Source organism: Sarcophilus harrisii, chromosome 1, assembly GCF_902635505.1.
Source record: "Sarcophilus harrisii chromosome 1, mSarHar1.11, whole genome shotgun sequence".
Classification (NCBI taxonomy): domain Eukaryota; kingdom Metazoa; phylum Chordata; class Mammalia; order Dasyuromorphia; family Dasyuridae; genus Sarcophilus; species Sarcophilus harrisii.
The window spans coordinates 660992281-661004422 of NC_045426.1; the positions used below are offsets into that span (position 1 = coordinate 660992281).

A 12142-nucleotide genomic window follows, 5' to 3' on the forward strand; every position below is an offset into this window, starting at 1 on the left:
ATATAATAAGTATGAGGGAGTACCTTGGAGTTGTTTTAATTTGCATTTCTTTAATTAATAGTGATTTAGAGCAATTTTTGGTGTTATAGATAGCTTTACTTTTTTCATCTGTAAACAGCCTTTCATATCCTTGTATTCTAATAAATTTGATTCAGTTTTCTAAATAGTTTAGAAATGAGGCCTTTATTAGAAATATTAGCCATAAAAATATTTTCTATCTTTCTGCTTTCTTTTTTTTGTGTGTGTGGCAAAGATATTTTTATTTTTATTTATTTTTATCTTTTAAAATTTTTAATAGATTTTATTTTCCTAAATACATGAATAGATAGTTTTCAACATTCAATTTTGTAAAACTTTGTGTTCTAAATTTTTCTGGATCTCTCCCTTACCTCCCCCTCCCCAAGACAGCAAACAATCTGATATAGGTTAAATATGTTCTGTTTACTTTCTAATTTTGGGTTCGTTGGTTTGGGTTGTGCAAAATCTTTTTAATTTAATGTAATCACAGACCAGTTCCAATGATTTTGTGATGAAGAGAGCCATCTACACCCAGTGAGAGGACTGTGGCAACTGTGATTTACAACATAGCATTTTCACTCTTTTTGTTGGTTTGCTTGCATTTTATTTTGTTTCTTCTTTGACTTGATTTTTCTTGTGCAGCAAGATAATTGTATAAATATGTATGCACACATTGGATTTAACATATTTCTACTATATTTAACATATATTGAACTGCTCTCCATCTAGGGGAGTGGATAGGGAAAGGGGGGGAATTGGACCACAAGGTTTTGCAAGGGCTAATACTGAAGAATTGTCCATGCATATGTTTGAAAAAATAAGGAGCTTTAATAAAGGAAAAAAAATATAAAAAAATGAATGAATGACAAAAAAATTTAATATAATTATCCATTTTGTATTTCATAATGTTCTCTATTTCTTTTGTATTTCATAGTGTTTGTCATAAATCCTTCCCTTTTCTGTATATTTGACAGGTAAAACATTTCTTATTCTTTTAATTTGCTTATGGCATCACCTTTTATGTCTAAATCATGTTATCTTAATATGGGGTGTAAAATATTGGTCTATGTCTATTTTCTGCCATATTATTTTCCAGTTTTCCCTGCAACTTTTGCCAAATAGTTAATTCTTATCCCGGAAACTGAAGTCTTTGGGTTCATCAAAAAGTAGATTACTATAATCACTTATTATTAGTTCTACTGAACCACCTCTCTATTAGCCAGAACCAAGCAAGTCACTCCCTTTTAAAAGGCTCACTGAATAATTGACTCTTCCTGTTGAGTGGATAATGGATTGCTTCATCCCCCAAGAACTCAAATGCTGAGCTAATTCATGGGATTGGCTGTAAGTAGAAACGGAATCCTTGCTTCCCCTGCTTATATGAATTATTATTATTGTTTTTGTTATCATCAATAATATTATTGCACATGAGCAGGAAACACTCATGAGGAATCAAGGTTTAGTTCCCACTCCTAACTCATGGTATGATCTTAAAAATGTTAATTCCCCTCTTGACCTCAGTTTCCATAAATATAATAATAAAAACACTCTTTTTTAGTGCTTTATGATTTTTAAAAGGAACAGATAGATGCTGCAGTGGATAGAATACCAGCACTGGAGTCAGACTCAGACACTTAACACTTCCCAGCTATGAGATCTTGGGCAATGCCCTTAACCGTAATTGCCTCACCAAAAAAAAAAAAAAAAAAAAAAAAAAGGATTTATAAAGTATTTGATCCACAATCACACTGTGGTAAGTATTGTGATTAGTCTCATTTCAAAGATGAGAAAATTGGGTGAGCAATTTATTCCTGATCACATAGCTAAATAGGTAGTATGTGAACTCAGCTGATCTGCCCCTAGAGCACCAGCCTCAATGGAGCCCTTAGGTTTTATATGTCCAGATCTTCTCCATCTTGGGCTCTGTCCCTTTATGGTTATGCTAATGGTTTTAGCTTTAATGCTTCTTTAATGCTTATTCTGAAATAGTTTTTTTAAGGAAAAACCACTGACTTCTGTTTTTCTTTCTGTCTGTTTTAGATGTAACCCTGAGCAGAAAGAATTAGAATCAGAGACTTGAATTTGAATCCTGCTGTGTGACATCAGACAAATCAGGTAATCTCCCTGGGCCTTTGTCATCTATAAAATCAGGTCTCTTTCAGTTCTACAACTGTGCTCCTATGTCTCTAGTGCTAATATATGTTTACTTCTAATAGACACTTTGAGACCACTTTTAAATACTGAGATTTCTGTTCCATTTCTACACACCAGACCTTCTTTTCAAAGAGTTGTAGAATCCCTGAGCTGGAAGGGATCTCACAAGTCACTTAGTCTTTTTATTATATTTTACCATCTACATATTCCTCACCCAAGACCCTCCATCCCTTAGCTTTGAACATTTTCCCACCTACTGTTCTTCAAAGTTCTAGCTCTTTATTTCTGCCTTCTTGATTCCTCGATATCAAGTTCTAACTAAAATCCTGCCTTCTCAATCTCTCTTATCCAAGTGCCTTCTTTCAATTAATTATCTCCTACTTTTCCTGTGTATGGTTTCTTTATACATATTTATTTACTTGTTGTCTTTTTCATTTGATTGGCAAGTTCCCTGAGGTCTTAGTGTTTGGCATGTAATAAGCGTTTGATAAATGCTTATTGACGGTTTGATCTAGTTTAACTCATAACTAAAGCCTGGATACCCTCTTATCCTCATCTTCATCCCCCACCACATTCCTGACAGGTTTTGTGCTTGACAGCCTTAAGTGATGGGAAACTCATCACCTAGTGCTTTCCCTCTGAGATTATCTCCCATTTATACTTCATAGATTTTTTTATGTATCAATATAGTTGTTTGCATGTTACCTACTCTGTTAGAGTGTGAGGTCCATGACAGTAGGAACTGTTTTTGTCTTTCTTTGTGTCTCCAGAGCTTAGCAATGTGCCTGGCACATAGTAGCCACTTAAATCTTTGTTGTTTTCTCTAGAGAACCCCATCTAATTTCTGCATATTTCTGGTTCTTCTTTATTATTGTTGAAATTTCCCTCCAAAATAACAAAATCTTCTTCCCATCTTCTATTTTTCCTCCTCAGGGTTAATCTGAACAAGTCCAATTACCCATAGGTAGTAGAAATTCTTTTCTGGGAGTCAATATCTCCTTTCAAATGCACATGTTTAAAGTAATGTAGACTGAAGACCAGGGTGGGGCAAGCCTTGAATGCCAGGCCATGAACAAGATGGGACTGTGCATGTTGAAATCTGCTCCTCTGCCTGGAGAGAAGGCGGGCCCGATGTGATCCAGAGAAGATAACCCAGAAGTCCCTGCTGTGGATGTGCGGCCAGCCGCTGCCGGAGCAATGCGAACCAACCAACTCGTGAAATATATTTTGTTTATTTCTTGTTACCTCTTCTGGGTAAGTGGGGTTTAGGGGTCCAGGGGACTAGATCCTTTGGGAAAAGGCCTTTAGAAGAGGATTGGATTATCTGTAAGAAACTGGTGATGCTGGGATAGATTTTCAGCACCTCTGCCCTCCCAGAGGTGTGATATTAAATACAGGAAATCCACACCCCTTCCATTGGTTCATGCTTTATCCCTTCTTAAATTACCTTGTATTTACTTACTTGAATACAAATTGTTTCCCCCTGTGAAAAGGTAAATTACTTGAGGGAGAAATGGTTTGTTTTTGTTTCTGTACCAGTACCCGACTGAACTGAAGGAGGTACTTAATAAATGCTTTTTGAATTGAATTTAATTGGAACTTCCCAACCGGCAAGTCAATATGACTAGATAGCCCATTTGTGACTACGACTTATTGCAGCAATTTCTTGGAAAATCAAAGCTAGAAGCAGTAGCTTCGGGTTATAAGACAAAGTTAAAACTGGACGGGATTTTAGAGCAGAGAAATTAAGAACTCAGAGAGACCTTATTCCAGAGAAAGTCAGAGCTGGGAGGATCCTTAGGACATGGAATATCAGAGCACAATGTTTAGTTCCTCTATCTGGTTAATTGCCTGGGAGGGACCTTAAAAGAAAGGATGCTAAGTCTAATGGAAGGAGCTTTAGAAATTGAATTCATCCACTTCATTTTGTTTTTTCAAAACAATTTCATATTATAACCTCAATAGCAAACTCAAAAAATACGAACAAACAAAATGATAAATAAAACCCAAAGGCTTAAATTTCCAACTATTTACTTAAATGTCAATAAAATTAAAAAATAATAAAAATTTGTTTTGTTTCCCCTTCTGATTTGTAGCTATTTTTTAATATGGTTGTAGTTAGTGTAATACTTTCCCCAAGTGGCACTTTTTATGCCTTTTTCTTTCTTTTTTGGTATGGTTTATATTTTTCTAATTTTAGGCTCTTATACATAATATTCTATTACAAGAATGCAGCAGAGCTTAATCATTCACTAAAAAATTGGACATAGAGCGTGTTGATAATTTTTCACTATTATCAAAATAAGTTACAAATTTAAAAAATTGACTTTTTTCTTCTTTTTAGCAATATCTTTAGGATATAGTACGAGCAGTGGGAACACTAGATCAAAGAGTTTATAACTTATTTTATGTTGCCAAATTACTCTCCAAATTATGAATTGCACGAGCCCAGAGCTTCAGCAGTAGACTTCTTTTTCCACAGCTCTGTCAACAATGAATTTTATCTTTTAAATTATGTTTGCTAATTCAAAGGATAAAAGATTTGAAATCACTTCCACTAATGTCCTTTTCTGATGCCTCATCATGGCATGAGGTGATCCTGGCTTTCAAGATTATTCCGGGGGAATATAAATTCTGTCAATTCTGACCTGGAAAAGCTTTGAGGAGTTGGTCAAGTTCTATTTGTGATCTAAAATCAATCTACCTAAATTCAGAGAGGACCATAGCCAGATTTGGCTGCAGGTGGCAAATTTTTTGGCTACCACTCTTGTTGACGATCCATTTATTTACCTATAGAAAGTTTGGATCTGCGTTCAGTGTCTCTAGAGAGGGAACCAACATTTATTGAATGCCAACTATATGCTAAGGCACTTTACAAATACTGTCTCATTTGAGACGTACAATTATCTCAGAGAAGTAGGTGCTATTATCATCCTCATTTTGCAGATGAGAAAACAGGCAGAGAATGATTAAATGACAGGATCATATAGCTAGTAAATTATTGAGGCTCAGATCTTCCTGACTCCAGACCCAGCATTCTAACCATTGTGCCACCTAAGTGGAGAAATGAATCAAGGCAAGTATCCATTTTTTTTCATTGATAGCTGACATTAATATAGCATTTTAAGATGCTGTAAAGGCCAGCTTCTTAAATTGTGGTTTATATCCCCATATAAGGTCTCATAACTGAATGTGAGGGTCATGACATTTTGATTTATTATTAGTAAATGTATGATTTGTATACCTATTTTATATACCTGTATATCTGGGGTCACATAAAAATTTTTCAGGGGGAAAGAGAAAGGAGTCAAGAATGAAAAATGTTTAAGAAGCCCTCCTGTAGGGGCAGTTAGGTGGCTCAGTGGAAAGAGCACCAGCCCTGAAGTCAGGAGGACCTGAGTTCAATATGAGCTCAGACACTTACTACTTCCTACCTGTGTGACCCTGGGCAAGTCACTTAACCCTAATTGCCTCAGCAAAAAAAGAAGAAGAAGAAGAAGAAGAATCCCTGCTGTAAAGTACCTTACATATATGATATCAATTGAATCTTGTGAATCTGGATGGTTGGTATTGAAAGTATCATTATTCCCATTTTACAGATGAGTAAACCAAGCTCAGAGAAATTAATGATTCAGTTAATGTAAGAAAGAGGCTTTGAATTCAGCTCTGTCCTTATTGAGTTCTTTCTGATATACTACTCTGATTGCTTGCTTGGATAATCAAAGCTATGAAAGATTTTGTGTGATAGAGTTTGGCAATTGATTCTATTGGAAAGGGGTACAGCAGAGAGGGATAAAGGATGGGGGAGAATCAGATATGATTCAGAGATTACCTATTTTAAGAGTAACCAGGAGAATGAGAACTCTTTGAAATTCTAGGATCCTCTGAGTCAAAGATTCCAGGATCCCATTTTACTTTTAGGATTTGTATTTTTGCCATAGGTGGGTGGATAGGGGGAGGACTGCTCCATCCACAGCACAGATATTGATCCGCTCTGTAATTTAGTTCTTCAAGATTCAGAAGATGTAGGATTCTAATTCTAGAGCTGGTCAGTATTTTCAAGATTGTCTACCCCAACCCCGGCATTTTATAGCTTAAGAAATTGAGACCCCCAAGAGATGAAGGGGCTTGTCTGGTCACCTTGGAGTTAGGGTAGGGTAGGATTTGGCCCAAAGTTCTTCAATCCAAATCCAGGACTATCGCCATCATATCCTGTTGTCTCTGTGGCTGGTCTGATGACAGTATTCTCCAAACATAACTGGGCTAGTTCCCAGACAACAGCCACCTCATGCTTGGGCTCCTGGTCCATCTGGGGTCCTTCCTTCCTGATAAAAAGTTCTAGAGTTTGTAGGCTCTTGGCACTGGCTTCAAGAACTTGGGGCTGTCACTCCATATTGCATTGAGACAAAGACACTGATCCCAGGGTGAGCCTGGGCAAATCACTTCACCCTGTTTCCCTCAGTTTCATCATCTGTAAAATGGGCTGGAGAAGAAAGCTGCAAACTAATCCAGTATTTTTGCCAAGAAAATCTCAAGTGGGGTCACAAAGAGTTGGACATGATTGAATGACTGAACAACAAAACAAGACAATGAAGATTGTATAAATGTGAGAAAGGCAATAAATTATTCTACAAAGGATGTTGAGATGGAGATCTCTGGAAATCTCATTTGAAGCTCCAGCTGTGGCACATGCTAGTCTTGGGGCTTCAGGGGAATCATTTTCTCTTCTCTGAATCTCAGTTTCCTTATGTGTAAAATGGGACCGGTAATATTTGCCCTGGACCGGTAATACTTGCCCTATCTTTCATCTCCTGAGATTCAGATGAGGGATGTTCTTTCACCAGGGGGAACCTGTGTAAGGGACCAGGAAGACCCATAAAAAGTGGGGGAATCTGGGGCTTTGACTCAGTGGGGACTGGCATCTAGGAAGGACATACTACCATGAGAGGTACTTTCCTCACCCTCCTGGATGGTCTAAAGGATGCTACACTTGTGCCTTATGATTCTCCACTAGCTCTGTCCCCATGGGGCTTGGAGAGAAGGGGGGGTCTTGAGAGGGGAAAGAGAATATTGTGGCAGTTCTTGATTAGGAGAAGTCACCCCACACCTTTGCTAGCAATTTTCCTCTGGAATTGGGTTGGGGGTGTTGTCAAAGTGTTGGGGTTTAAGGGGAATGCCCAAAATGTTGGGGTTCAGACCACAGTCACGAGGTGTCTCAAAGGAATTTGCAGGTGCAGATTCAAGTTAAGGGCAAAATTTATTATAATTGTAACTCCAATTAAAGCAGGTTAAGTTAAAAAAGAAGTTAGTAAAGAACTAGGAGCAGGGAGGTAAATTTATAGGGAAAAGTTAGAGAGACCAAGTGCTTCGCCTCACTGATATGCTAGTTTTATGGCTCAGAGGTGGAATTGAGGAGTGGTCTGGTTCTGACTTTTTGTGCAGTTGCAGTACCCTCAGTTCTTTGGGCAGAACTCACTGGAAATCCTTCTGGAGGTGTGTTTTTACAGGGCCCCCACTGTGCCTGTATTAACTTTAAGCACCATAATATTGTTGCTCATTAATCTCAGAAAACCTGTTATCACTGACCAACAGGCTGTTATCTGGCAGTCAGCAATGTTTGTGGGCTCAGCAACCTGATCATACAGAATAAACTGGGGCTGGATAACCTAAGAGAAGAAATACATTATTTCCAGCTACTTCACTCCCAAGGTCAAATGACTTTAGAGATATTACTACATCCTTCCTAAGGGCTGCTCCACAAAAGTGCCTTTTCTCTTCATATAACTCTCCTGATTTGAGAAACAGTTCCCCTTCCTCTGGAGAAGGAGCCTGAACCCCAAATCCAAAGAGATATCCTTTTCTTAGGGAACAATGTCCCCAGAAATGCACTCTATTCCTAGAGAAGCTCGGTTTGTTACCAGAAGGTCTGAAATGAGCTTTTTCAGTCCCTGTTTTTGTAGGGTCTGATAGTAAGAAGTTCCCCTTCCCCCATTTCCCATTTTTTCTTCACCAGGGGTGGGACTCAATGTTTTTTGCTTTAAGTGAAAAAATTCCTTCTCAAGCCTTTTAATCTCAAGGTTTATGCTTCCATTGACCTAGCCAAAACTATGCACATCTGTGTTTATCAATCATATTTGACATGGAATATATCTAGGAAGTACTCTTATAGGGGTTTTTTTGCTTAATCAGATGGGACTCCTCCATGTTTGTTTTTCATTACCAGGTGGCCAGTGGTCTAATGATAGCCATGGGTTTGTATGCAAAGCTCTCCAAAGAATCAGGTAAGTGTGATTGCCTCAGTGGTAGAGCTTCTGGGACTTGATTTGGGGAAGTGGGGAGTCCTCCCCCTACTCCCTTCCTGTAAACGTAATCAGAAGGGCAGGTGGCTGGAGCCAGGGATACTGTGAAGCTGAGAGAGAAGCAAAGAAACAGATGCATCCCGTAAGGGGAAAAGCTCAGCAACCATCTAAGTCAGGTGCCATGATTAATCATGGCAGTTTTTTTGGGGGAAATCTGTAGATCCTCCCTCAGAATAACATTTTAAATACATAAAATATGTATGATAGCAAAGGAAACTGTTTACTGATTACCAGAAACTGTTAAACTGTCACCAAAATATTTAAGACAATTTTGGACATTCATTTTAAATAAAATTTATTTTAAAATTTCCAAATTTTCTCCTCTCTCTCCCTTTCCCTCTCCCTAAGACAAAATATTTTTTAAAAACAAATTTGTGGACCCTAGATTGAGAAGCCCAGTTCAAGCCACTCTCCCAGGACTGAACATGTACTAAAAGTCTTTGATGATGAAAAGGTTGACTTTTTCTGGACATTCTACCAACAAAGTCTAGAACTGAACACAATATTACAGATGAGTTTTGATGATGGCAGAATACAAGGGACTATCAACTACTTATTCCTTCAAGTTACATCCCTCTTAATTTAGTCCAAGACTGCATTAGACTTTTTGGCTAATACATTGATTCATCTTGATTGATTAATCGATTGAGAATACTGAAACCTTTGAATCTTTTCAAGATGACTTATTTTCTACTTTGATTATCTTATACTTGTGACATTGAGTTTTTTAAATGCTTTACTTTTTTTTCAGTCAGCAGAAATTTGCCTTCTCTCCCTCCCTCACTGCTTCCACTGAAAATGAAGGAAAAACAAGACCCTTATTATAAACATGGAGTCAAACAAAACAAATTTCCTCACTGACCATGTCCAGAAACAGTTTATGTTTCTTTGTGAGCTCTGGGTTCCTGCTCTCTCTATCAGCATGTCTTTGTATCCCTACTTAGCATTAAGAATTTAGTACAAAAAACCATTACACTGAATTCCCAATCCCTATATTTATGCCCACCTGCATTTTTTATTTCCTTCACAAGCTAATTGTACAATATTTCAGAGTCTGATTCTTTTTGTACAACAAAATAACGTTTTGGTCATGCATACTTATTGTGTATCTAATTTATATTTTAATGTACTTAACATCTACTAGTCATCCTGCCATCTGGGGGAGGGGGTGGGGGGTAAGAGGTGAAAAATTGGAACAAGAGGTTTGGCAATTGTTAATGCTGTAAAGTTACCCATGCATATATCCTGTAAATAAAAGGCTATTAAATAAAATTAAAATAATAAAAAAAAGAATTTAGTACAGTGGTTAGCATACCATAAGTACTTAATAAATGTTTATTGATTAACAGTGTCCAAATAACTTGTGAAAGAAATTTTGAGAATGAAGAAGGTTTATTGGAGAGGAATATGGACTTCATGGAGGAGGTAGCATTTGAGCTGGATCTTGAAGACTGGGCAGAGAGTGAAGTTAAGGGGAAAGGCAAGAGGAAGAAGATATTCAAACATGGAAAGCAACATGAATAGAGATGGGGATGATGTCTTCTGAGAATAGCAAGTTTTGTGCTTAGGGTTTAGGAGTAATAGAAGAGTATCCTGTCTGCTCATAAAGGTTGGTTTGAAGGGGCAGAAGGGAACACGGCAATTGGCTAGGAGTCCACTGTAGTCCAAGGGGGAGATGATGAGGACCCAGACTTCCTAAGGGCAGTTCCAGGTACCATCCTCTTTATCCCTATATATTCCTAATCCAATGCTTCAAACTTTGGACTCACTTTTCTTTCCATCTATTTTATTGAAATCATCTTATATTCCTTTCCCTGAGGATTTTGCTGTGGGATGTCCAAGGAAATGGATATAGTAAATGTTGCCTAGGCTGATGATATTTGGCAAGAAGGTCACTAACAATATAACAAAATTCAGTCATTAATATCTGGAAATTTGATATAATGATGTTTCAACAAAAACTATTTATAACATTGTTGTCATGGACTCGAGAGCTCTGTGGGATGCTAAAACAGCCTACTCAATTCATTCACTTCTTGGATTTTGGTCTCAGTGTTTCAGATAATCCTTTTTTTTTTTTTTTTTAAAGTGTTTTATATTTTCCAATTATATGTAAAGATAATTTTTAGCATTCATTTTTACAAATTTTGAGTTCCAAAATTTTCTTCCTCTCCTTTTCCCTTCCCTTCTTTCTAAAATGGTAAGCAATTTGAGATAGGTTACATATGTGCAATTATGTAAAACATATTTCCATATTAGTCACAGTTGTGAAAGAAGATACAGACCAAAAGGGAAAAAAAAGACCATGAAAAAATAAAGTGAAATGTTTAACCTATATCAGATTGTTTGCTGTCTTGGGAAAGTAGAGGGAGGAGAGGGGAAAAAATTTGGAACATAAAATTTTACAAAGATGAATATTGAAAGCTATCTGTGTGTGTATTTGGAAAAAATAAAATACTATTAAAATAATAATAAAAAATAAAGTGAAAATAGTATGTTTCAATCTGTACTCAGAGTCCATCAATTTTTTTCTCTGAATGTGGATATCATTTTTTTTTTTTTATTTAATAGCCTTTTATTTACAGGATATATACATGGGTAACTTTACAGCATTAACAATTGCCAAACCTCTTGTTCCAATTTTTCACCTCTTACCCCCCCCACCCCCTCCCCTAAATGGCAGGATGACCAGTAGATGTTAAATATGGATATCATTTTTCACCATGAATCCTTTGGAATTGTCATGGGTCATTGTATCGCTGAGAAGAGTTTAGTCATTTATAGTTGATCATCACACAATGCTGCTGCTACTGTGTACAATGTTCTCCTGGTTCTGCTCATTTCAACTCTTTTAAGAATATAGATAGTAGGCAAGTTACTGATCGGCCTCAGAGATGGAGTTTGCACTCTGGGAGATCTCTATATTTATAAAATTACAAGTCTGAATCAAACATATTCATTTGCTCTATCTATTGTCAGGGAGGAAAATTGTGTCTGTCAATTTAGATTTGTACCTGCTCTAAAGCTTAAAGTTTTAGAGAATTGTTTAGAGTGATAGAAAGTTAAATGACCAGTTCTGGGTCAGGAGCCCAAGTTTCTCTGATTCCAAATCTGCTCACTTTTTCCTTCCCCTATGCACACACACCTATGTATATCTGTAACTTTAAAATTTTCCAAGCTCTACATATAATCATATCACTTGAAGCTATTGTGAGAAAACCACAGAACCATTCTATAGCCTCTGGGAAAATGGTACTTTGATTTATTATTAATAAAGCTCAAACTTCTTAGCCTGGCATTCAAGGTCCTCCTTAACCTCTTTTGGGTTGTTCGAGGTACTCCTTAACCTCTTTTGGGTTGGTCTAGCTAATCTTTGTGCTCTCGTACTAAAATTCTATCTTTCTAGGATTATGTATCATCACAATCAAGTTGAAAGACTACTATCATTCTTGTATATGTCTTTTTATTTTAAATTTTATTTTTTATTATAGCTTTTTATATACAAAACATATCATGGGTAATTTTTCAACACTGACTCTTGCAAAACCTTCTGTTCCAACTTTTCCCCCAGGGTTTTATGGCCCTACTGAATTTTGGGATGTCTCTCTTCT

The 12142-nt window shown here is 36.9% G+C and overlaps 1 protein-coding gene across 1 annotated transcript in view; it reads left to right on the forward strand.

Annotated features, from left to right (window-relative positions):
* The first annotated feature begins 1734 nt into the window (after positions 1-1734).
* Positions 1735-12142, forward strand: part of LOC105749435 (tetraspanin-33-like) — a 37943-nt gene continuing 27535 nt past the window's right edge. Inside the window, exons 1-3 of the mRNA XM_031947973.1 lie at positions 1735-2133; positions 3106-3426; positions 8396-8453. Of these exons, the coding sequence (XP_031803833.1) occupies positions 3370-3426; positions 8396-8453 (115 nt within the window). The 5' untranslated portion in view covers positions 1735-2133; positions 3106-3369. The remainder of the gene's footprint in view (positions 2134-3105; positions 3427-8395; positions 8454-12142) is intronic.